This window comes from Pelodiscus sinensis, chromosome 8 (assembly GCF_052426305.1).
Source record: "Pelodiscus sinensis isolate ZL-2025 chromosome 8, ASM5242630v1, whole genome shotgun sequence".
Lineage (NCBI taxonomy): Eukaryota > Metazoa > Chordata > Testudines > Trionychidae > Pelodiscus > Pelodiscus sinensis.
Genome location: NC_143059.1, coordinates 67,039,814 through 67,065,176, shown reverse-complemented (window position 1 = coordinate 67,065,176; position 25,363 = coordinate 67,039,814). Strand labels below are relative to the sequence as shown.

Below are 25,363 nucleotides of genomic sequence, written 5' to 3'. Positions count from 1 at the left end.
AAAACGGGCACTTTTCCTTCCCTCTCCTACTCAAAAGAAATTCCACAGCATTGAAAAGCGCATGCAAATGAAAAAAAAATTACCCAAGTTCAAAACACAAGAAATTCATACTCTACCTCTTTCTCTAGCCAGTTAAAGAGCTCACACAGAGCCACGGCATCTTTAATCTGTATTAAAATAAGCAAAAAAAGAAAAAGGGAATTGAGTGCACATCAGATTTATAAAGCTGCGAAGAAAAGTCTTTTTTTTGTGAAAAGACAATGAGCTATTAAGACAGGGCACGCTGGCAGGGAGATGAGATAAGTGATCCAAGCAGCCTTTCTAGCCTCTAACTTCTGTGATGCACTGGAAGTGTTCTCATAGATTCCAAGGCCAGAAGAGGCCACTGTGATCATCTGGGTCTGCCCTCCTGTATAACACGAGCCACAGAATGCCCCGCAATATAATCCCTGGAGCCGAGCTTTCAGAAAGCCACCCAGCCTTCTTTTGAAAATTGTCCCCAGTGGAGAATCCACCACGACCCTTGGTAAATTGTTCCCATGGTTCATTTTACCTATCAATAAACTAGGTAAATACAACTTAGATGGGGTTACTATAAGGTAGGTGCATAACTGGCTGGATAAATGTACTCAGAGAGTAGTTATTAATGGTTCACAATCCTGCTGGAAAGGCATAACAAGTGGGGTTCCGCAGGGGTCTGTTTTGGGACCGTCTCTGTTCAATATCTTCATCAGCGATTTAGATATTGGCATAGAAAGTACGCTTATTACATTTGCAGATGATACCAAGCTGGGAGGGGTTGCGACTAATCTGCAGGATAGGGTCATAATTCAAAATGACCTGGACAAATTGGAGAAATGGTCTGAAGTAAATAGGATGAAGTTTAATAAAGACAAATGCAAAGTGCTCGACTTAGGAAGGAACAATCAGTTTCACACATACAGAATGGGAAGCGACTGTCTGGGAAGGAGTACGGCAGAAAGGGATCTAGGGGTTAGGGACCACAAGTTGAATATGAGTCACATAAATCAGTGTGATGGATTCTGGGATGCAGTAACAGGTATGTTGTGAGCAAGAAATGAGAAATCATTCTTCCGCTCTACTCTGCGCTGGTTAGGCCTCAGTTGGAGTATTGTGTCCAGTTCTGGGCACCGCATTTCAAGAAAGATGTGGAAAAATTGAAGAGGGTGCAGAGAAGAGCACCGAGAATGATTAAAGGTCTAGAGAACATGACCTATAAAGGAAGGCTGAAAGAAATGTGTTTAGTTTAGAAAAGAGAAGATTGAGGGGGGACATGATAGCAGTTTTCAGATATCTAAAAGGGTGTCATAAAGAGGAGGGAGAAAACTTGTTCTCCTTGGCCTCTGAGGATAGAACAAGAAGCAATGGGCTTAAACTGCAGCAAGGGAGGTTTAGGTTGGACATTAGGAAAAAGTTCCTAACTGTCAGGGTGGTTAAACACTGGAATAAATTGCCCAGGGAGGTTGTGGAATCTCCATCTCTGGAGATATTTAAGAGTAGGTTAGATAAATGTCTATCAGGGATGGTCTAGACAGTATTTGATCCTGCCACGAGGGCAGGGGACTGGACTCAATGACCTCTCGAGGTCCCTTCCAGTCCTAGTGTTCTAAGATTCTATGATTACTTTCACTGTTAAAAACGCACAGCTGATCTCCAGTCTGAATTTTAAAGCCGTTGGATCGTGTTTTCAGTTTGAAGAGAAATGTATGAACTCGTTATTAAATAGTGTGAAAGTTCTTCTTCACACAGCGTGTAGTCAACCTGTGGAACTCCTTGCCAGAGGAGGCTGTGAAGGCTAGGATTATAATAGAGTTTAAAGAGAAGCTGGATAAATTCATGGAGGTTAGGTCCATAAAAGGCTATTAGCCAGGGGATAAAATGGTGTCCTTGGCCTCTGTTTGTCAGAGGCTGGAGAGGGATGGCAGGAGACAAATCGCTTGATCATTGTCTTTGGTCCACCCTCTCTGGGGCACCTGGTGCTGGCCACTGTCGGCAGACAGGATACTGGGCTAGATGGACCTTTGGTCTGACCCAGTACGGCCGTTCTTATGTTCTTATGTAATATTTGTTCCCTGTGCCGGTACCTATAGACTATGAGCAAGGCCCCCTTTAACCTTGTTGCTGGTACGCTTAATAGACAGAGCTGCTTGAGTCTATTGCAGTAAGTCATATTTTCTAACCCAGCGGTTTTCAAACTTCTATTCTCATGACCCAGCTGAAGAAAATTCTTGATAGCCGCGACCCAACATAATTTGACTAGAGGGTGGGCTCCAGGGTGGGGCTGAGGAGGAGAGCTTTAGCGTGCAGGAGGGGGCTCTGGCTTTGGGGGGGAGCAGGGTTGAGGCAGGAGGGGCTTACCGTGAGCGGCTCCCAGCCAGCGGTGCAGTGGGCGGGCTAAAGCAGCTTCTTGCCTCTCCTGGCATCGCAGACCATGCTGCACCCCAGAAGCAGCCAGCAGCAGCTTCCCAGCCAATGGGAGTGTGGAGCTACTGCTCAGCGCAGGGGCAGTGCATGGAGCCCCACAGGCTGGGGTGGGGGCCTCCTGGCGAGCACCAAGAGCTGAAAGCCCGAAGCACCCCCCCCACTTCCACCCAAGGCCCTGCCTCTTGCCCCAGGGCCCACGGTGGCTGCTGCCCTGCTGGTTCTTTGTCTCATGCCCCCGGCTCTGGCTGCTCCTTTATTGTGCAGATACATGTCACCCCATTGCTGCTCCTTCCATTCAAGTGACTGCATTTTTAGTGCCTTTGCAACAACCCTGGGCGGTTTACCAGGAGCAGGGATTTCACAGAGGACTTCTGGATCTAACATGGGCTTCCATTGCCAGAGCTAAATGACTCACCTGCCGTAGCTCAAAAGGTAGTGGCAGAGTCATAAACCTCCATAGCTGGACTGGCTACTTTAAGGGTCTCAAGAACCACTTGGTGTTAGCGGGTCCCACCTGCTTACATGGCCTGCTTCTGTCAGGTGTCGAGCGCCCCGTGAGCCGGGAGTGGAGTGCCCCATGCCCCTCAGGAAGGTATTAGCACCTGGATGGACCAAACCCCATGCCAAGTTCCCTTGGAATACGATTCCCCACTTACCCGATGGTCCCAGAGGAGAAGGCGGGCTGGAGAAACAAGAGCCCATGGGTTTCCAAAGCCGCGCCAGCTATTTTGAAGGCCCACCATGAGGCACCTTAAAAAGGAGCCTCCTTTCTTCCAAGGCAGGGGACTCGGCCCTTTCTGACCAACAGCCCCATTTCAGGGGTGTCAAGATGGTCCCCCAAAAATGAGGAGCCCTTTGAAAAGGGCTTGCCCAGAAAATGCTGAACTCTCGAGTAGAGAGTTATACCCTTGGTTCCTTATTTCTACCCCTCCATAGTAGCGGTTCATGGCTGTCCCGTAGTACTGCCTTCAGGGCCCAGCACACATTGGGGCCTCGTTGCACAGGGCATTGTACAGACATAGCAAAGGGACAATCCCTGCCTTGCAGAATTCACCTGGGTCTGGAACGCTGTATGGGTCTGGAACACTGTATGGGCCTGGAACACTGTATGATTCTGACTGAGAACAGGGAAGGTGACGAGTACCCCCGTACATGTTGTTCAAAGCTTTAAGACCTGCCTGGGGGCCTACATGTGGTGGGAAGTAGGGATGTCAGAGTTGAACCGATTAACCGTTTCACCTAAGCTGGTGCTTATTGGTTAATGGTATCAGTTAAACTCAGCTGGCTCCCAGGGCACCGAAGCCTCCTTCCCGGGAGCCAGGCAAGCAGAGGGTGGTGGCCCCGCCCCCAGGAAGGCATTGCTGCAGGCTCTGCAGTATAACTGGACTCATGCCTCAGCTGAAGAAGCAAACACCACTTTGGATGGTGTGCTAGGAGAGTCGCCTTTCACAGCACATAGATTTTTTTTTAGCGGTTACACAGTTACCATATTGAATGTTTTTAACATCCCCAGTGGGAAGGCTTGTCTGGTGACCCTGAGAGTTATGCTGGACAGGATTTCCCCACTCACCCGATGGTTCCAGAGAAGTCAGGCTGGAGAAACAAGAGCCCATGAATTTCCAAAGCCGCGCCAGCAATTTTAAAGGCCCACCATGAGACATCTTAAAGAGGAATCTCCTTTCTTCCAAGGCAGGGGACTCGGCCCTTTCTCATCATCAGGCCATCAGGCCACCGGGAAGGGACTGGACAAAAAGCAGTGCTGGCTGGGGGGTGGGCAATCGACCAACATCTGGTCATTGTAAAACGTGAGACTATAGAAATGCACCGCGAAGGCCTTGCTGCAGCAAACATGATAGAAAGGAATGGCAGGGCTTGGTTTGTGTCCCAGGCAATGTCTGACAGCTCAGAAAAGGATTCAGACAGCTTTAAAGGGAGAATGGTTAGGCTGAAGGCCCCTATTAACAGCAGCGGGTGAGCGGCAGCAGGTTAGAAAAGAAAAATATTCTAGCACACCAGCCAAGGTATTATTTGCTTCTTAATCGGAGGCACGAGTCCAACTGAAACACTCCCCCTGCCTGAAAGGGAAACACCCTTGCCAGCTCTGAGAGATGATCGGAATCGACCGCACTCGGCGCTTCACTTACATGTGCTCTTCTCATGCCTTCTGTTTCGGCTGCGTTCTTCACGGCCTTCGCGATGCACAAGGGGGTGTACGGGGTGAGGTAGCGGTGAGCCTAGAGCATAAGGAAAGGGATTACATCCTGGGCATTCACACCGCACACGCTTGCCTGATGACGAGCTGGGGCTTTAGCAGAACCGCAGTTTGGACTTCTACAGCAGCCTGGCTCTCTGCCTATGGCTGGCGGATTGCTACACGCCAGTCAGAACATGGCCGAGGAACAGCCCCTGCTCTGACGAGCTTCCTCAGCCTTCATTAGAACTCAGAGAGCAAACTAAGAGCCACAACCAGCCACAGGCAGTACCTCCGAACGGTCAGCCTTGAGCGGCACGTGGGACAACGAAGGCACAAGAAGGCTTAGGCCCCAAGCCTACAATCTTGGGTGCGGCAGTTGAGACACGTAGGGTCTGTTCGGCAGAGGTTCTGAGCACTTACTAAGCCAAGTGTATGGTGAGCTGCGTCCCTAAAAACCAGGCCCGAAGAGTCCGACCCCCCGTGCCATCAAGTGGCCTTAAAGCAGGCCGAGGTGGCCGGTGGAGAGTAGCCCTTGGGCAGAACTTTCCACTGGCATAAGACTGGAATAAGGGATGATGGAACCACCTCCATTACTCATCACCCATCCTCGGAGAAGGGGAAGGTGGAGGCAAGCTGAGAAGACTAGAAGAGGAAGGGGGTTAAGGTTGGACATATTCCTGGAGGTTTCCTCACAGGACATCATCTTTCATTGAAGATTAATGTTTGATCCCTGGAGACACTAGCACATTCCTGGGGGCGGAGGGGGTGCAAGCAATACCAGCAAGGGTGCAGAAGAGCAGAGCTCTATTTTGATCAATCCTCCATGGCAGCAGCTCCCCAAGGGACGTCTGGGGTTGCCAGATGGTTTAACCAAAAATACAGAACACACTCCCCTTCCCCCCCCCCAAAAAAAAAACCCACTGGGGAAAAAATTCTGTTGAGAAAAAAAAGGGGGAGACCAAAGTTGTTGAGGAAAAAAAAAAGGACCCCGAGAGTTAAGCAAAAATTTTTTTAAAAGTTTTAAAAAAAGCCTGGCCCCTTTAAGAAACGCTTTTGAGGCTTTTTGGCCCTAACAGGCTGCTGGCGGCCACCTGCCATCTTGTCTCCCTGTGCCAGGACGGACAGCTCCCCTGCGGAACCCAGTAAGCACGCAGGGTTCTCGCCTCCTGGCTGGGAAAAAAAAATCAGAAAATACCAGACATTTTAGGTGTCAATACGAGACACCTGGCAACCCTAGGGACTTCACACCAATGCCAAGTTAAAGTTGCCCATCTGCAGATCTCCCTTGTGCCAGGGCCAGGTAGTTGAGTCAGGGATCCACAGCCAGTCTCCCTTGTGTCTGACCTATGCTTGGACATAGTAGAAAACAAAGGCCTCGCCAGGCAGCTGGGACTAATGAAGCCTTTCAAAAAGTTGTGACAGAAGTGACTTTCCTGAAGTCTCACAGCAAATCAGACACAGAGCGAAGAATAGAGCCCTGGTCCTGACTCCCATGCCTCTGCTCTGACCACTAAATGATTTACCATTTCCAAATATTTTACAGTAGCAGGAGAATGCTCCCTTAGAACGTCACAGTAAAAGGTGCTCAACAGCCATAGGAAATTTCATTTACCAGAGGCAGGACAGACTCCAATGTATTTAGGATGTAGGTTGACAATTTTACATACGTGGTCAGGGTGTATTTATCTTCTGCTAAAAGTATATTTACATCTTGAGCAAGCCACTTAACTCCTTTTCCCCTCATCCCTCTGTCTATCTTATTCCTAGGCTCTTCAGGGGCAGTCTTGCGCTGTGTTTGCACTGGGCCCAGCACAACGGGGTTCTGGTCTCAGCGGAAGTGTCCAGGTGCTAAGTTAATGTAAATTAATCATAATAATCCTATATTACTTATTATGAGCCAGACCCTTAGCCATATAAACTGATACAACTACACTGCGATTGAACCGGTGTCTCCTTTAAGGCTGTGTCCAGACTCCATGCCTCCGTCGACGGAGGCATGTAGATTAGCCAGATCGGAAGAGGGAAATGAAGCCGCGATTAAAATAATCGCGGCTTCATTTAAATTTAAATGGCTGCCCCGATCTGCCGATCAGCTGTTTGTCGGCAGATCGGGAGAGTCTGGACGCGATGCCCCGACAAAGAAGCCTTTCTTCATCGACACAGGTAAGCCTGGTTTCACAAGGCTTACCTGTGTCGATGAAGAAAGGCTTCTTTGTCGGGGCATCGCGTCCAGACTCTCCCGATCTGCTGACAAACAGCTGATCGGCAGATCGGGGCAGCCATTTAAATTTAAATGAAGCCGCGATTATTTTAATCGCGGCTTCATTTCCCTCTTCCGATCTGGCTAATCTACATGCCTCCGTCGACGGAGGCATGGAGTCTGGACACAGCCTAAGTGTAGTTCAGATTAGGGTCCAACGGACCCCTGGTCCAGGACACGTCCCTTTAAAGGCCTTGGGACTTTGGAGTGGACAAAGGGAGTGGAGTGGAGGGGCAAGGCAGGTACTGGAGAGAAGTGGTTTGTCCTAGGGGAACAGCTAATGGTTGGGAACAAAACCCACGGTACTGTTTCTTTAAGGGATTGTGTGGGGCAAGGCTCCCCTCTCTCCCAGCCAACCAGGATGAGCCCTGGGAAGGAGGGGCCATATATACCCTGCCTCCTCTCTAGATAAAAAAAGGGGCCAGCTGGGAAAAGCTGGTTTAAGGCTGCAGCTGACTAGAGCAAGCACAGCTCCATAGAAGGAGGCTGCAGGACTTCTCTGGCCAGGCAAAGCAGTCTGATTGAACACTCACCAGACCTCAGGCAGGAGGCTGTGGGACTCAGGATCAAATGAGGAGGAGGATGGGCCCAAAGGAGTTAAAAGACGCTATTTGGAAGAGAACGAATGAAGGCCCCACAAAAAGGCCTGAATACTCTGGACGGAGTCTCGATCATTGCAAAGAACTCAAGGGGGAAACTGAGGGCAAGGTGCCATCAGGACCACACCAGGCCACAGGATGGCACCCTGCTACGAGGCTCTTTCAATTGACTTAAGCTAAGGTTCTGGTCCTTTGAGTTCCGCTACTCTGGCAAAAGGTGTTTTCATTGACGCCAACACTGGTTTCTACCAGATGAAGAGTTGACCCAGCCATCCAAAATTAATAAACCCAACTATCCTGAAAAGAGGCCTTGCAGCGCGTTTTAGTTCTGTGCAGCCGTTTTCCACGGCATCAGCAATTGGTACAGAGCAATGTGCTGTTGTCAGGAGGTGAGGTTTGACTAAGGAAAGAGGCCGGGAGATTTATCTGGGTTACACATGTTCTACATCCTGATGATTTGTTTTTCTATCAGGCAAAGCACACATGTTTCTTATGAGTTGGCAGAAAGGTACAAAGAGCACCATCATCGATCAAAGAGACTGGTGGCGGCGTAAATTATAACGTTTTCACAGGCTCCACATCTGTACTATCGCACAAGGCAGAGACACGGCCAACATACATAATCAGAGAAAAATAACACACACTGCTGGCTTTCTTGAACACAGTAAATGGCATGTTTGACAGGACAGATATTAGCTTAGGTATATTGTTAAATAGACAACAGGGGGATTTATAAACTGCCTTTGCAGCTGGAGAGGTTTGTTTCATGCGACATGAAACCTAGGTTGCTCTTCAAAACCCCATAATGTTTTTTTTTGCAAGAGAAGGGCCTTCAAACCCAGATGTCTCTGCCAAAATGCAGCTTAACAGCCCAACCCTGCAAATGTTCACTACAACAGGTAGGGGGCTGCAAGACAAGAACAGAAAACGTCATCCCAACCAGAGCGGCAGACAACGGCTCAGCGGCACAGTGGGCCATGTAAAGCTGTCTTGTAGATTATCCTGTGGGATTGGTGGCAGGAAGGGGATGGCTGGGACATAAACAACTACACGATTGGTTACATTAAGTGATCATATTGATGAGTAACGCCCTGCGTCAGGCCCACCTCAATGAAGCTGAGATCTCTCTGTCCACACAACAGGGACAGTTTCCCTGCACCACTCTGCTACTGCGTCCCCGAGTTTTACCACTGACTTCAATGAGAGCAGAGACAGGCCAGCACTGAGCACTTCCAAAGATGCCACCCAAAGTTTCACCCAGGCCTTCCATGAAGGCCCCCACCACCCAACTGTTCTTAATCTAACGCGGCCAGGGCCACAGACTGTCCCAGTGACAGTCTCAATAAGGGAAAGCATGAGAAGAAGAGTCATTTTAGAAGAACCCAACGGCTGAGATGGAGCTGCTCGCTGGATTGGCAATGGAGACTTTTCCACTCTCGGTCACTGACACAAATCCATAATGGTCCCTAACAGTGGCTGTTTGGTGGCCAGTATGCCGTGAACTCAGGGCATCTTCTCCAACTGCTGGGCAAGAGGCTACATGGCAAATCGCCAGGCCCATAAGAACCATTGCTTAGAGACTCAGAAAAGGGGCCGAGGAGTTTGTGGGCCTGAAGAGGACGTGTTGCTTCAGAACAGGCCTGAAACACCCTCCACAGGATGGTATAGAGAAGCGGTTCGCAACCACTGGTCCGCAGACCGGTGGCAGGATGCGAAATGCTGGCTGCAGGGCCACAGCAGCTGCCGGAGCTGAAGCCAACTGTTCACAGCAGCTTTGGGGGCCAGGGCTGGGGTACATCCTAGCCCTTAAACCACCGCACAACAGCCGGCATATGGCGGGCAACTGCCGGAGCTGACGCCGGCTGTTTGTGGCGGTCCCCAGCCAGAGCTGGAGTTTTGGCGGACCAGTAACATTTTATTTGCATATTCAGTGTTTGCATAATGAATATGCAAATATGTAAATAAAGTGTTGCCAATCCACCGAAAGCTCGTGAATGGGTTTGCTGGTCCGTAGAGTAAAAATCTTTGGGAACCACTGGTACATAGGAAGCTGCCCTAGCTCTATGGATACATAGGTGCTCAACCTCTCTGAAGATCCAGGTTCTAGGTGTCCTATATTGGTACCTTTCTCTACACGTAAATTACTCTTCTTTAAATCTTTACCCACCCAAAAGTCCTTACTCTCAGCAATAGTGCTGAGTGTAATGTTTACTTGTAGTGTATTATTTAGCCATTAATATCTCTCTATGCTCTATGGAGTTCCAGAGAGTGAGTAGTCTCTGGTAAACAAGGGAGACATAGCTGGAACTCAAGATGTGTGGAAGCCTGCTTATTTGTCAGTAATTATAGTTTTTTTCCGATATATTCTAAGGCCACAAGGATCCATTGTGATCATCTTCCTCAAAATAATTCCCCAAAATAATTCATAGAGCATATTTTGGGTATGTTTCCTTTGAATAAGTGCCCTCCTGTTTAAAAAGGATGGTTATACTCTGTATCATAATTAGAGAGAAACATGGGATAGGGCTTTCTTCATGAGTACCAGAAGATATAGTTACAAGCACAATACTAAGGTGTATCAAGTACAAAGGAAACAAAGCAATTCTGATATCAACAGTGTCCCTACACCTACATAGTCATGCTAACCCATCACAAGGGCAACCAGCCATTTCATGCAATCTGTGTCCTCATAATATTCCTTGCCAAATGAACACAAATCCAGTCTACCTTGGCTCTTGCATCTCCTGACTATCTGTCAGACTCTTTGCTTTTTGCCTCCCACCACAAGCCACTGAAATAAATAAGGGAAGTCATCTCTAGATACCCCCACTAAGCACAGCCTCCCCACATGCCCTCTGGGGTTCTATCCACACCTGAATCATTGGGTGTATTTCATCTATGCCATGTGTGGATCAGTTTCAAGATCCATGCACAGGGAGCCTAGTTTACCCACATCTCCCCAACCCTCTGCTTCCACTGTTCTTGTCTTACCCTGAATCTGAGGGTTCTTAGGGTGAATTGGCTTATGAAGCTTGAAGGCTTGCCCTGTGGACAGCTACCCCTGCACTCAACAGCTCTCTGATAATCCGGCAGTCTCTTCAAACCCACCCTCCGGCAAAGAATGAGACTTGTAGCACCCGGCACTGATGGGAAGCCGAGAGCTCATGCCTTGATTAAAAACACTCATCACACCAACCTTGGGAACAGCCTGGGTCAGGGCATAGCTGGCTTTGTCACTGAGCCACACTTTCCCCTGGGGGGAGAGAGCCCCACCGATTGCCTGCAGCTCCGTCAGGACGGATTCATATGGCGCCACCTGGATTTTAAACTCAGCCTCCAGGGCGGAATCCAGCAGCAGATGTTCCCTCACGGACGGGTCTGCCACGCGGTCGTGGTTGATAAACAGCCTGCAGAAACATACCAGCAGAGAACACGTGGGTGAGACTTGGGCTTCAGCCGGATGGAGTTGTGGGGAGAGGGGGGGGAAATCACACGGTTCTGATCACATTTAACAGAGAGAAGGAGGATGTAATTATAAATACGACCGTGCACTGATCCAGACAAGGTTATCCAAGGATCGCCACGCACTTTGCAACCCGCATTCAAATTAAGCCTGACAACCACCCCCCCCACACACCTTCCCGGGAGAGATTATATAACTGAAGATAACGGAGAGGGCTCAGAGCATGCACAGAGCATGTCAGCTCACAGCTGGGAACAGAACTTTCACAAGAGCAGGGTTTTCAAACTGTGGGCCGTGATCCAGTGCTGGGTGGTGGACACGGGGTCTTGTGGCTGCAGGAGGGTCAGGTGATAAGGGGAAGTACTAAAGCAGGCTACTTGCCGGCCCTGGCACTACAGACTGCACAGCAGGCCCGGGTTGTAGGTGAGGGAGGGGGGAGCACACAGGGCTCCGTGCACTGCCCCTGCTCCGAGCACTAGCTCCGCACTCCCATTGGCTGGAACCTGCTGCTGGGGCGCAGCATGGTCTCCGGTGCCAGGAGAGGCAGGAAGCTGCTTTAGCCCCCCAACTGCACCACTGACCGGGAGTCACTCGAGGTAAGCCCCTCCTGCCACAGCCCTGAACTCCCACCTCCAAAGCCGGAGCCCCCTCCTGCACCCCAAAGCTTCTACTCCTCAGCCCCACCCCGGAGCCCACACTCAGTCACATTATGTCTACACTGCACCGTTATTTCGAGATAACAAGCGTTATTTCGAAATAACAATGCGCGCGTCTACACAGCCATTCCGTTCTTTCGAAATAATTTTGAAAGAACAGACAGCTTATTCCAAAATCTGTAAACCTCATTCTACGCGGACTAAAGCCAACTTTGAAACAGCTATTTCAAAATAAGGCATGTGTAGACGCTCCACTGCTGCTATTTCGAAATAGCCCCTCCCCAGGGCCATTCTCAGTTGTTCCTCCCCAGTGCCTCCTGGGGCTCTAAATCGAGATAGAACATCTACATTAGGGGAGCCTGCCTCGGACTAATTTTGAGGCTTCCCTGAAGTGTAAACGTGCTATTTTGAAATAAGCGTGCAGTGTAGACGGAGCCTATGTCGGGCCACGCGCATCAATAGCTTTCTGCAACTGGGTCATGGGGGAAAAAAGGTTGAAAACCACTGCACTAGATCATACACGTTCGGCTAGTACCTTTATGTGCCTCCATCCTTGTGTCCCACGGAAGCTTGTTGCACAGAACAAAAAGAGAAGGATCCTTGGTGCCCAAAGCCCCAAAATCCCAGAGTACAGTAGCAGCTGTCGTTGTGGTTTTGAAGTGACCCTTCCGCTAAGTCACGTCTCAAAAATCCCTCCCTGGATAAAGTTCTCTAGCACCTGCCTCACTGCCGGTGGCTCCTTACAGCCCCTTTGGTACAAAGATCTCAAACCATTTTCCGTGATCCCAATGGCACAGAGGAGGGAACTGCCGCACAGAGAGGTGAAAGGACTTGCCTAGAGCCACACGGTAGCGGAGCAGGGACCAAGCCAAAGGCTCTTGACTCCATCACCACTATGATGACAAGGGAGCAGGGGGAGCTAAATGGATTATCCTGGAACATCCGAGTACTAGGACGGGGCAGGAAGGTGGCAAGGGCAGTTTAAAAGGACACGCACACTGCGAGAGCCAGTCTCTCGGAGTAAGCAGGCCTGGAACTTCAGGGCAACACGGGAAAGATAAAGAAGGAACAAGGCGGAGACCTGATTGTGTCGGTTCCTATGACAGCATAAGCAAAAAACACTGGATTGTATTCAACGTCTGAGCCTCGGAGGTTAAACAGCCCTAGGAAAGAGAAGAGAGCACAGAATCAGTCTGGTTTCATCACTGCAATTTCCACAGTCTTAGAGAAGGAAAACAAAACCAAACTCCGCTGACTCCACAGCAACCTTCCAGCGGCACACCAGGGCTTGAAGCCAGAGTCCAGCTGTTGTAATTCCCCAGAGCCTCGCTGGCAGTAATTTGTGTTCTCCACACGATGGCACCAAATAGCTGAGTACTAATAACCCCAGCAAGATCTCTTCAGGCTCTGTCTGAGACGGCAGGGGAGATACCAGCCGGGCAAGGAGGTTTTAGCTCATCTGTGCAATCTGACAGCAGCTCACCCCTCGTTCTCCAGAGTCTGCTAAGGTCCATAGCTCACATGCAGCCATGGGACCCTCAGAGGCAGGGATTTCCCTACACCGCCCCCATAGGGGTGTATACCCCCCCCTGAATTTCTCCAACACCCCCGCAGTTTTGTGAACTAGTTACATGCCAATTTAGTGATTGTTTGGAGATTTGAATTGAAATTGAAACATTAATACACACTTTAAAAGCATATACAGTGTATGATAAGATATGTGTATCTGAAAAAGTAGAATAGATTTTAAAAGTATGTACATAGACTAGCTTCCTTATACAGCTGTTGTTTTTTATGACAATGTCAGTGCATTCACTTTGGTGATGTTGGCCAACCTAATAATTTAAAATTATGATTTGTAAGCCAAGTCACAATGAGCTCTCCCTGAGAGCTAGTGATGAGCTGGAGGCTGGGGGGAAAGGCTTCAGGACCTGATTGTATTTACAATCACACCTAATCTACCTAGGTATCCAGCAAACAGAGCTGTGTTGCCCAAGTGATAGATTTTGGCTGGGGTTGGGTTACAAATCACTTGAATGCGGAGGGGATGAAATGTTGTTGTTCTTACTGTATGAGTAAAGGGCAGTAGAACTGTACTTAACCATACTGATTGAGGGCATCAAGAGAGAGGGTGGGGGACAGGTGTTTTGCTTGATGGTCTGTCTGAGTCACAAGTACTATTTGATCAGCCCCTCTCCACTGTTTAAAGACAGAGCTGATTAGGTTCCATATATAGTCTTTTGTTTTGACCACTACAGCTGAAATCACTGATAATCAGGTCTAAGTGCTTAGTCCTGCTGTGGGGACAGTGTTTTTGTGTAAGAGACAGCCCAGACTGCACTAGCAGTGAGGTTCCCCCACCGAGAGCTGGGTGGAACCTCAAGAGACCAACTTGCAGAGGTCACAGTGGCAGGTGGCAGCAGAAGGTGATGGCGCAGGGCCATTGGCAACAGAGCGGTGAAGTGAACGGTGGCACAACGAACAACAGTGGCCAGAGCGAACAGTGAGCAGCTGGAGGAACAAGCAAGGTGCCTTCTTTCCCCATACCTGGGAGATGTACTCACATGAAAGCACCCCTGAACTCTGAGTCTCCACTGACCAAGGACAACACCGGTGAGTGGGGTGAGGTGGAGGGAAAAATATGGGGCACATTAAATAAACATTTGTTTGTTGGACTATATTTTAGTGACTTTGCTCCAGAATGCTAGATTTGTGACTGGGAATGGAAACTTATATAAATGTGTTTCCTAGTAGGCCAAGATTTTTAAAATGCATTATTTGCCAAGGTTGTTATTTCACATCATTGCTATCTTGCGAGGTCATTATGTTGGGGAGTTTCTGTACTAAACATTTTTATCATTATAATTAATTTTTACATAAGAATGGTCATACTGGGTCAGACCAGTGGACCATATAGCCCAGTATCCCGTCTTCCGACATTGGTCAAGGCCAGGTTCTTCAAAGGGAATGAACAGAACAGGTAATCAAGTGATCCATCCCCTGTTGCCCATTCCCAGCTTCTGGCAACATGCTAGGGACACTCACAGCATGGTATTGCATTCCTCCCCATCCTGGCTAATAGCCACTGATGGACCTAGTCTCCAGGAATTGATCTAGTTTTTTTAATCCTGTTATAGTTTTGGACTTCATAGCATCCCCTGGCAAAGAGTTCCACAGGTTGACTTTATGTTGTGTGAAGAAGTACTTCCTTTTGTTTTTTTAAAACCTGGTGCCTATTAATTTCATTGGGTGACCGCTAGTTCTTGTGTTACATGAAGGATTAAATAATATTTATTCACTTTCTTCACACCACTCAAGATTTTATAGACCCCCCCCCTATCATAATCCCCCCTTAGTCATCTCTTTTCTAAGCTGAAAATTCCCAGTCATTTTAATCTCTCCTCCTGTTTCATACCCCTAATCATTTCAGTTGCCCATCTCTGTACCCTTTCCAATTCCCATATATCTTTTTTGGGATGGGGTGACCAGATCTGCACACAGTATTCAAGGTGTGCACGTACCATGGATTTATATAGAGGCAATATGATATTTTCTGTTACGTGTTTTGGTGTATTTTGCCTTATCCTTATGTTAAATTTGCATTATCCTAACAAAACATTTAATTTATTCATATCTCTTTTATACGTTGCTGGTCAAATTGAAAATGAAAAAACAAAAAACAATACAATTTTTTCACTCAAAGGCCTCAAAAACTAACCAAGGTGAAGAAAACATCAAGAACCAAGAATATATCAACATGTCATCTGAAGGGTCAAGTGGTGTATCTACATCCGACCAGCCCAAAGCACAAATACAGCTACCTACTGAAGAAACAGTGTCTTCAAAACCTAAAGGCAGTTCCCGATGTTTGTCGATCAAAGTGTTCCCATTTATTGAAGTTACAAAAGTTGGCTACTGGTGCACCTCTTGCAAAAAAGCTTCCGAAGAAGGAAAGCTTTCCAATGCTATAACTAGTAAAAGTGGAGGAACTTGGTTTGTCAGAACGATCAGCAAAGCCAATGCTGACAAACTATGTGAAAAGGCAGCAAAACACCAGGCCTCTGGACTGCATCAACATGCAGAAAGCCTTATAAACCCACTTTCAAAGCCAATTTTAGAAGTACTTAACGAGGGTGTTAAGAATGCTGGAGACACAACACAGTTCATGCAAACAAACATGGCTGTGGCATCATACTATCTATTTAAGCAAGAGATACCACACACTACAAACTGAAGGCCAATGTTAAGTGCATTGTCACTTGTTCATCCTGAAGTTGAACACTGGTTCCGAACAAGACCAGCAAATGCTCGCTATCTTTCTGCAAGAAACTCAACTGACTGGCTAGAAGCATGCGGTGCAACAGTGAAAGACTCAACAGTTGAAAAAGTGAAGAACTCTTTCACCACATTCAAAAAATGTGCATACATGGCTGACGAATGCACTGATACAAATAGGCATCAAGTATTAAGTCATTGTGTACATTATCTTGATGTCAGTGGTAGGCCAGTAGATGCATTTCTAGATGTTCAAGTTATAGAAAACACATCGGCTGCATCTGTGACAACCCACATCTTAGAAGAGTTAAATGCTTGTCAATTGGACCCCAAACAGATGGTTGCTTGTGCATTTGGTGGAGCTGCAAACTTCTCTGGAAGACATGGTAGAGTACAAGCTTTGCTCAGAGAAAAGTGTAACCCTAATCTCTCCTATACACACTGCAGAGGCCATCTACTCCAACTAGCATTAGTACGAGCTGCAGAATCTTCAAAAGACATTTAAAAAAGCTATACATGCAATATCTTCATTATATTCGTTTTTCAGCAAGAGTCCAAAAAGACTGAATATCTTGGAAAATACAGAAGATACACTGGGACTGAAGTTCAAATTAGTCCAACCTGGGAAAACCCACTGGCTTTCTCATGAGCGATCCTTGGCCGTTGTCTTAAAATTACTCCAGCCGTTATTACTGGCTTTGGAAAGTATCTACCAAGATGGGATGGACCTAAGTAGTGAGGCTGGTGGATTACTTTTGCTACTACGTTCAGAGAAGACTATTGCTATTCTCTCTCTGGTAAATCTACTGTTGAAATCACTTGGGTCATTACACAATGCCATCTAGGCATCTGCTACAACAGTAGTAGATCTTTGTCCAGCAATAGAAGCTACATTTGGATCAATCAGAGAGCTATCCATTGAAAAAATACTGGAAGAAGCAAAGATTTCAGTCTAGAAGTTGACTAATGAAGGCATTTATATTGAATCCTTAAGTGAAGAGGACGAGAAGTGTTTGTTAAGACAACTGAAAAAGTACACAGACTTGATTCTTAAAAATCTACAACAGTGACTTCTAGATTCTACTCAACCTCTACGTAGCTTTTACAGATGCCTGTCCTATAAAACACCGACAGTTGAGAGGAGTGAGGCACTACCAGCAATGGGGCTGCCATGTGCTCAGGACAGAACAGAGAATTTGAACAGAGTGGAATATCATTTGACAAATGAATGAAGATTTGACTTCAACTTCTTTTTATCATCACTAGTGGCTCGACCGGATCTTTGTGCTGTTTCCTGGGATGAAAGAAGTAGGAATTCATCTCTTGCTACTCCCATTCACAACAGCTACAGCTGAACATTCTTTTTCTTCATTGAATAGAATTTTGTGTTCTGAAAGAAGTTCCCTTCTGCCTGATCATGTGAATGAACTAACAAATGTATCAGTTGAAGGAATGGAAGTACCGGACACATGAGAAGCCATCGAAGATGAACGCATTGCATTCGAGAAGTTCATTAACAGAGTTGTGCAAAATTATAACAAGAAACCAAGAAGAATGTAGATTTAGTGCTTCATGGAAGGCTTGAGTAGCCAACTTTAATTTGTGTGATTTTAAAACATGAGTTAAATCTAATAAAATGGTCATGAAACATTTTTGCAGTTTTTACTATGGTGCCATGCAGCCCACCTCCACCCACAGAGTATGTCTACACTTCATGGCTCCATCGACGGAGCCATGTAGATTTGTTTACTGGGCAAAGGGAAATGAAGCGGCGATTTAAATAATCGCCGCTTCATTTATATTTAAATGGCTGCCGCGCTGAGCCAACAAACAGCTGATCAGCTGTTTGTCGGCTCAGCGTGCTAGTCTGGACACTCCGCGGTTGACATCAAAGGCCTTTGTCGACCGCCCCGGTAAACCTCATCCCACGAGGAATAACGGGGCAGTCGACAAAGGGCTTTGATGTCGACCGCGGAGCGCCCAGACTAGCGCACTGAGCCAACAAACAGCTGGTCAGCTGTTTGTCGGCTCAGCGCGGCAGCCATTTAAATTTAAATGAAGCGGTGATTATTTAAATCGTCGCTTCATTTCCCTATGCCTACAACCCTAATTTACATGGCTCCATCAATGGAGCCATGTAGTCTAGACACAGCCTTACAGCCTCACCCCTCATCGGCCCTGACACACACTCCCCTGTAAATTCGAACATCCCCCCCCAATTTCAATTCCTGGGGAAAACACTGCTCAGAGGGAAGAGGGGCACAGATAAGTTAAGACCAAAACCTTTGATTGTGGCCACAGGTCACTGGTAACTCAGGGTGAAGGCAAGCAGCTCTGCGGGCAATTGACCCCTCTGTGCACCAAGTTTCAGGCCCTCTGAAGCCCGGGAACTCAAATCTTGGAAGAGTGGCTCCAGCAGGCGAGGTGCGAGCTCCATCTGCAGCGCTGGCATTCGAGTCCAGGGCTGGGTCCGCTGGGCCCCCTGATATCCATGAGGACAGTCAGGAGGCAGGTGTATGCTTGGAAAAGACTGTGCTTCATCCAAGTAACTTGGGACTGGGTAGAGGTCCCATTTCCCAACCAGGAGAGAAAGTTGTGTTGTAGTGCAGAGGAGGGGATCCAGATGTGGCCCCCAGCTTGCCTGGATCTGGCACCCGAGTCTCAGAGCTTCCCCCAGCATTGGGGAGCCTGCCCTAACACTCCAGCACCCCTACTGCCCCACAGCAGGGCAAGAACACACTAAGGGTATGTCTACACTACCCTCCTAGTTCGAACTAGGAGGGTAATGTAGGCATACCGCACTTGCAAATGAAGCCCGGGATTTGAATTTCCTGGGCTTCATTTGCATAAGTGGGGAGCCGCCATTTTTAAAACCCCGCTGGTTCGAACCCCGTGCAGCGCGGCTACACGGGGCTCGAACTAGGTAGTTCGAACTAGGATTCCTATTCCGAACTACCGGTACACCTCGTGGAATAGGAATCCTAGTTCGAACTACCTAGTTCGAGCCCCGTGTAGCCGCGCTGCACGGGGTTCGAACCAGCGGGGTTTTAAAAATGGCGGCTCCCCACTTATGCAAATGAAGCCCGGGAAATTCAAATCCCGGGCTTCATTTGCAAGTGCGGTATGCCTACATTACCCTCCTAGTTCGAACTAGGAGGGTAGTGTAGACATACCCTTAGTGTGTTCTTGCCCTGCTGTGGGGCAGTAGGGGTGCTGGAGTGTTAGGGCAGGCTCCCCAATGCTGGGGGAAGCTCTGAGACTCGGGTGCCAGATCCAGGCAAGCTGGGGGCCACATCTGGATCCCCTCCTCTGCACTACAACACAACTTTCTCTCCTGGTTGGGAAATGGGACCTCTACCCAGTCCCAAGTTACTTGGATGAAGCCCTAAATCTGATACCCTAAATCTGTTAACCAGAACTTAGTGTGCAAGGGGAATGCCTTTCTCCTTCACAGTCTGGGGCCACATCAGTGAGGGTTTTGGGTTTTGTTTTGGTTTGGTTGGTTGGTTGGGTTCTTTTTGGTTTTGGTTTTTTGCTTTTCTCGTACGTGGCTCCCAACTGATTTTTCTGTGGGCCAATGGCCCCCAACCCAAAAAATGCTCCCCGCCCCTGTTGTGGTGTCAGGGAGATCTGACAAACTAAGCCCCCAGGATACTTACAAGCTGCTTCGTCCAGGGCGGTGACCACAAACCAGAGGGCTTTTCTCTCAGCCATTTTCGCACGCAGAGCTGCAACCTTCTCTTTCCAGCCTATCCCTGGGAAATACATTTGCCAGCCGTGAGTGGGTTGGGTTCTTTAGTTACACATGCTATTGCCACCTCATGTGTTGCCTCACAGCAGAGAGTCATGGCCATGAAGCCCCAATGCAAAGAGCCCAGAATGTTCTAGAAGCCTGACCCCCAATTTCTGGCATGTCTTCCCTACTGCTCCTTTATGACAAACATCCCCAGCTTCGTCAGCAGCATACAGGCGCGTGTTTGTTATGAACCCATCACTGTAGTATCTAGGCACAACCAATGCTTATGTCTGGTTTCCAAAACAAAAGAAGTCGTTGTAGAGAATAAACAAGAGTCTTAATTTAATCCAACAGCACATCCGGCTGCAGTGATACTTCTCCTGTCGCTTTATAAGGGAAAGGGAGGAAGAAGAGGGAAGGGACAATGAATCCATTCAGTTAGGACTGGATCTCACTAACCTGTGTAGCTCAGGTCCAGGGTCATCAGAGGTCTGCAGGGGCGCGGAGGGCGGTCTACCCAGATTGCATCTATCAGGTTCTCTTTGACCGGCACAAGAACATGGCCGGCACTTTTCAGCGCTTTAGACATCCTCGTCCACTGATCTGCCAAAGGGGAGAGAGCTAAGAGCGCTGGCCACAAATGTCTTGAAACACAGGCATTCCCTGTGTGCTAGAGAAGACTGGAAAAGTCTAAGCTTCCTTCCCCACCGCTGCACCTCCTGCCGGTGAAGAAGTCGAAGCAGCAGCAAGATCCAGATGTAACAAGCCATAGTGACAATCAGATACGAGGTATCACGGTCACCAGTGGAAAATGAACCGGAGAGCTACAGCACCAAAGCCACCGGCCTCTAATGCTTCAGCTAAAGAGGAACTCACTTAGCTGCGCAGCAGTAATAGGCTGTAACATGGAAAGTGAAAAAGGATCCTCTGCCCCATATGGAGAATGTGGGGAGGCAGAATCTCATCACCCAACACGGCAGGCATAAAATAAACTAACCGGCTGGAATAATGAAAGGGTCCACACCGACTTTTGAGCCCTCTGGGAGCACGCTCACTAGCCAGTCCTCCTGCGTCGGCGTATCCTTCAGGCCTAGGAGTGGAAAAAGGGGTAAAATGTAGCACCGAGAAAACACACACAAAAGTGATTTGACACAGACCTCTAAGTGACAGCACAAGCTGACACAGAAGTCACACCCGAATGCAAGTGCCTGGACTGATATAAAAGCAGCAGCATCTAGCACAGGTGCTGATCCTAACACACAGTGCTCTTCCCTTGAGGTTTCCCTTTGGAAAGGCACTATACCCATCTGAGTGCATTCACACACCCTGGCAGTCGATTAATGGGACTGCAGGGAGCACCTCCAAATCCTGTTATTTAGTTCTCGGTCTATTAGGGGGGCAGTATCCTGAAGGACCACCCACCCATCTTCATGAGCATCCAGTTGCTATCCATTTGCTGTGCTGCCTGCAGGAAGTAACGTCCGTCCGTCCACATGGCTGCTTTTTGCTCAGTTATAATGGCAGTACCTGGTCAGGAAGCAAAAGGGAAAAGTCGGTTTGTGGTTCATCGGAAAGCAGAGGCACTTGGTACATCACAGATCTATGGGCGGCACAAGGTTCGCTTGAAGTGGGCACAGATGCTGGACAGTCCCTAGGAAGGCTCAAGTCACAGCTCTGATGCCACTCAGGAGAAACAAATTGTTCCCCACAACTAAGAGGCAAACTCCTTTGCAACTCTGTCCAGGCCATTCTACACTGGGAACTGGGTTTGCTGAACTTGCGTTTAAAGCTCCGCAGCCTAATGCAGTTTAAGCACAGCTCAACCAGTCAGCATGGAGGAGCCGAAGCCTGCTTTACAAATTATCATTACTGGAGAAACTCCTAGAAGCCGCAACTGAGACCCAAGTCCCATTGCCCCAGAAAATGCACCACACACACAGAGAGTCAGACTCTGCCCCAAAGAGATTACAGTCTAAACAGAAAACACATGAGAGAAGGGAAGCTTTATTATCCCCATTTTATGGAGGGAAACTGCAGCACACCAGCCATAGGTCAGCTAGGTACATAAGCAATGGGAATAAACTTCAATGGGACTAATCACAAGCCTAGGCATGTGCTTACGTGACTTGCTGACCCACGGCCAGAGGGATTTAGTGATGTGCCCAAGGCCACCCAGAGTGTCTGTGGCAGAGCCAAGAACTGAATGCAGGTTTCCTGAGTCCCAATCTGGCAGCATGATCATCTGACCTATTTTCTCCCTTACTGCAGTCTAGTTTACTGCACAGTTCTCACATTCCAGTTCACTCTCATCTCCCCCAGAAAAACACACGCTTACATTGCAACCCATTTAAAAATCAGTGTTTTCATTCAGCAAATGCTGTTTGAGCCTCCGCAGGGGCAAATCCTGCCCAGTTCTGGCTGTGGATCCACAGCTCTTTGGACAGCCTGTGGAGGCCCTAAACTGAAGAAGGGAAGGCTGCGAATCAGGGTTTGTGCTCTAGAACACGGCTGCTCTGCATTTGTGCAGGGTGCCTTCCACCAGAGGCTCGGAGAGCACTTCACAGAAACTGACCGACAAACCCGCACCGCACCCTGTGATGGTTTTTTGTTTTATTAACCCCAACTTCCAGCTGGGAGATGGCAGGCATAGGAAGGTAGAGTGACTCGTCCACAATTTCACAGCAAGTAAATTGCAGGGTCTGGGACAGAACTTTGCCTTCCCAACTTCCAGTCCTAGGCTTCAGCCAAAAGAACATCCCGTGCCTCCATGAGATAAGCAAACTTTTCCATACTCTCAGCTTCACAGTTCAGTATTTTTGGCATTCGCCTCATTCTACGATGATTGAAAGCGGCTGACAAACATTGTTTACTGTTCATCCCAGTTCCGCTGGGCAACATACAATCTGTTCGCAGCAGCCTCGTTTTAGATGAAAGAAAAGCAGCCTGCGAGCACTGCATTAAACAGTTAACAGGATTTTGCTTTTTGGAGGTTCGTGCCGGGGTCAAGCTTTTGTGAACACTCCTGACTGCATCGAACTTACATAATTTTCAGCTGATCACCAACACACAATTCTGCAGTTGCCGAAAGGGGAAGAGAACAGTCCAAACATTTTGGTTAGATGTCTCGTTCCATCCAGCGTGCGTGTTGTGAATTAGATCACTTCTTTGGAGGGGGAAATAGGGTCTCAAACAACAGAGGTTCTGGTAAGGTACCTGCAGAGCCATCAAATCCAGAGATGAAGGCCCGTCTGCAATCACAGGGCGCAATGTACTCACTCTGGAAAAGAGAAGACGCAGCTAATTACTTACATCAGCAATACAAAAATCGCTGATGACAAGTACATTAAAAAACTTTGCTTCAAGTGAAGGACACAGTCAAGAGAAACAAACAAGTTATAAGATTGGGCTCTGCTCCTTTGGAAGTCCTAACAAGTGTTTAAAAATTGTTCCTTTGGGACATTTAAGTATCTGCAATTACTTTGTATTTATATGGGTCTGATTTTTTTAACCCCCCCTCAGAACTTTTCTCCCATCAACTTCTGTAAACAGTGAAGTGCTGCAGTTTGCTGATATTTATTTCACACACAACCTCCCATTTGGCAACAAACAGATCCTGCCTTTGAAGCTGCAAAAGTAAGGAGAAGAGAACACAGAAGCATTCCTCGATCTTGGAAACTAAAGTACACAGTCCATTAAGTCTCTAAATGCCACTATATTTATTGATGTCCTCCAACTGGGGTTTACAAGAAGCCCTTTTAGAATTTCTTCTCTACAACAAAGCTATTAAAAAGGAGACTGTCAAGGTTGTTAGGCCATAAAACTTTTAAGCCTTCAGGAGACTTATAATTAGACACCATGTCTACTACCTCTGTTTTACCTGTTCAAATCCAGCCCCGGTCAGAAGTAACCAGAAGTTATTGGCTACCATTGGAACAGTGCTTATTTTCCTATGTGAAACAAGTGAGAGGGGGAAGGGAGAGAGAGGGGTAGTTTCCGTCAAGATCAAAGTGTCCACATCATAAAACGATCTTAACTGGCCCCTTTGTCATCAGTCTCAGCAAAAACCCTGAAGGACTGAATAGGCTGGGGACACAGAAACTCCCAAAGTCCAGAATCTGCTGCCAAAAATGAAAGAAGAAACACTTCTAGCCAAGAAGTTACTATGTTTTGAAATGGCCAACACGCCCTATTCTGGGATCCTGTTCAGCCAAGATCAGAGGTCAGGATTGCTAAACTTGCTTCTAATTATCAACACAATTCAGGAAATCATCTTAATTCTGGCCAGCCCTATTTGCCTTGGCTCAACAGAGTCCCAGGCCAATGATCCAAGACAAAAGTCTGCAGATCAGCCTGGAGTTATTCTCTGCCTTCTTGATTCTGCGGCCGCAGAGGAGAAATTAGGAACGCTGAAGGGTTCCAGTCAGATTAAATATTGTGAGTCCGATCCTCTCATGTGTCTAGCTTCCAGAGCATGCAGCAGACTGGAAGACGCTCAGGCTGTGTCCAGACTCAGAGGTTACTTTTTTCGAAAAAACTTCACCTGCATCCAGACTCAAGCCGCATTCTTTCGAAATTAAATCGAAAGAACGCGGCTTTTCTTTCGATGGCGGTAAACCTCATTTCACGAGGAAGAACGCCTTCTTTCGAAAGAGCGTCTTCCAGTTCCTCTTTCGAAAGAAGGCGTTCTTCAATGTAAATAGGGCTTCTTCGAAAGAGAGCATCCAGACTCACTGGATGCTTTCTTTCGAAAAAGCAAGCCGCTTTTTCGAAAGTTCAACGTGCAGTCTAAACGCTCTCTTTCGAAAGAGGCTCTTTCGAAAGTATCTTTCGAAAGAGCCTCTTTCAAAAGAGGCTTGCAGTCTAGACATAGCCCCAGTGAGCTGATGGTGGCTCTTTTAATCTGCTTGGAATCTGCCCATCTGCTTATTTTTAAAGTTCCTTTATTATGTTTCAAACATTAGTTATTAAATATAAATGACTCCTTTATATTCATGCGAGGCAGCTCCAAACCCACCTAAATGATTTAGGAGCCTGAGTCCCAGTGACTTGCACTGCTCTTAAGTCACAGAGACATCTGAAGAGCCCGGCCCTTATTTATTTACTTCTTTCTCTTCCCTTTCTCTCACCTTCCACAATGAGGAAAGGCATCAGTCTGTTTATAAATAGATATTAACTAGTTAATTTCAACATTGGGGCCTTATGCACTAACATAATGCTGTAATGTCTGGGTGACAAACACACCAGTGGGTGATTTAACGGCTATATTTTTTTTTTAAAATAGTGATTTTTTTTCCCTAACACACTGCCTTTGTCAGAATATTTCCATTGGTCTTAGCTTTGGCAACACCGTATTTAAAAAAATAAAAATCTTAATTTGAGGAAAAAAATTCTTCCCTGACAGTGTCCCATTCAGGGAAAGATGCAGGAAACATTTAAAGGAGGGGCTGAAACGAAGCACGGGCACAGATGGGCCATAAAGTACAATTCGTGGCTGTCAGGAAGGAAGAGGACTTAAGCAAAGGTCCTTTGTAGCCATTTGTCTATTTAGGTTCTTCCAGAGAGTCCGATCACCACCATATCTGAGCATCAAGTCACCTCCTCTTCCACGCAGCAATTCCTGCTGTGCTAAGATGACCCAGTGTTTTGTGACAATCATACTTGTGCTAAAATTAACACTGTGCACCTGGGAATGCTGAACAAGGCATGAGCCATTGCCTGGTTAGAATCATAGAACC

General features: G+C 47.5%; 1 protein-coding gene across 2 annotated transcripts in view; it reads right to left on the bottom strand.

Annotated features, from left to right (window-relative positions):
• XPNPEP1 (X-prolyl aminopeptidase 1) overlaps window positions 1-25,363 on the bottom strand; it is a 62,005-nt gene that overhangs the window by 19,078 nt on the left and 17,564 nt on the right. The window contains exons 4-12 of one of the 2 annotated variants that reach the window (XM_075935514.2): window positions 22,842-22,905; window positions 21,051-21,155; window positions 20,626-20,718; window positions 20,088-20,231; window positions 19,552-19,647; window positions 12,699-12,780; window positions 10,695-10,905; window positions 4,590-4,679; window positions 117-167 (exon numbers count right to left, since the gene is read on the bottom strand). In XM_075935514.2, coding sequence (XP_075791629.2) covers window positions 117-167; window positions 4,590-4,679; window positions 10,695-10,905; window positions 12,699-12,780; window positions 19,552-19,647; window positions 20,088-20,231; window positions 20,626-20,718; window positions 21,051-21,155; window positions 22,842-22,905 — 936 coding nt within the window. Of the gene's footprint in view, window positions 1-116; window positions 168-4,589; window positions 4,680-10,694; window positions 10,906-12,698; window positions 12,781-19,551; window positions 19,648-20,087; window positions 20,232-20,625; window positions 20,719-21,050; window positions 21,156-22,669; window positions 22,787-22,841; window positions 22,906-25,363 lie in introns of those variants that run through there. The other variant, XM_075935515.2, reaches the window with a different exon arrangement.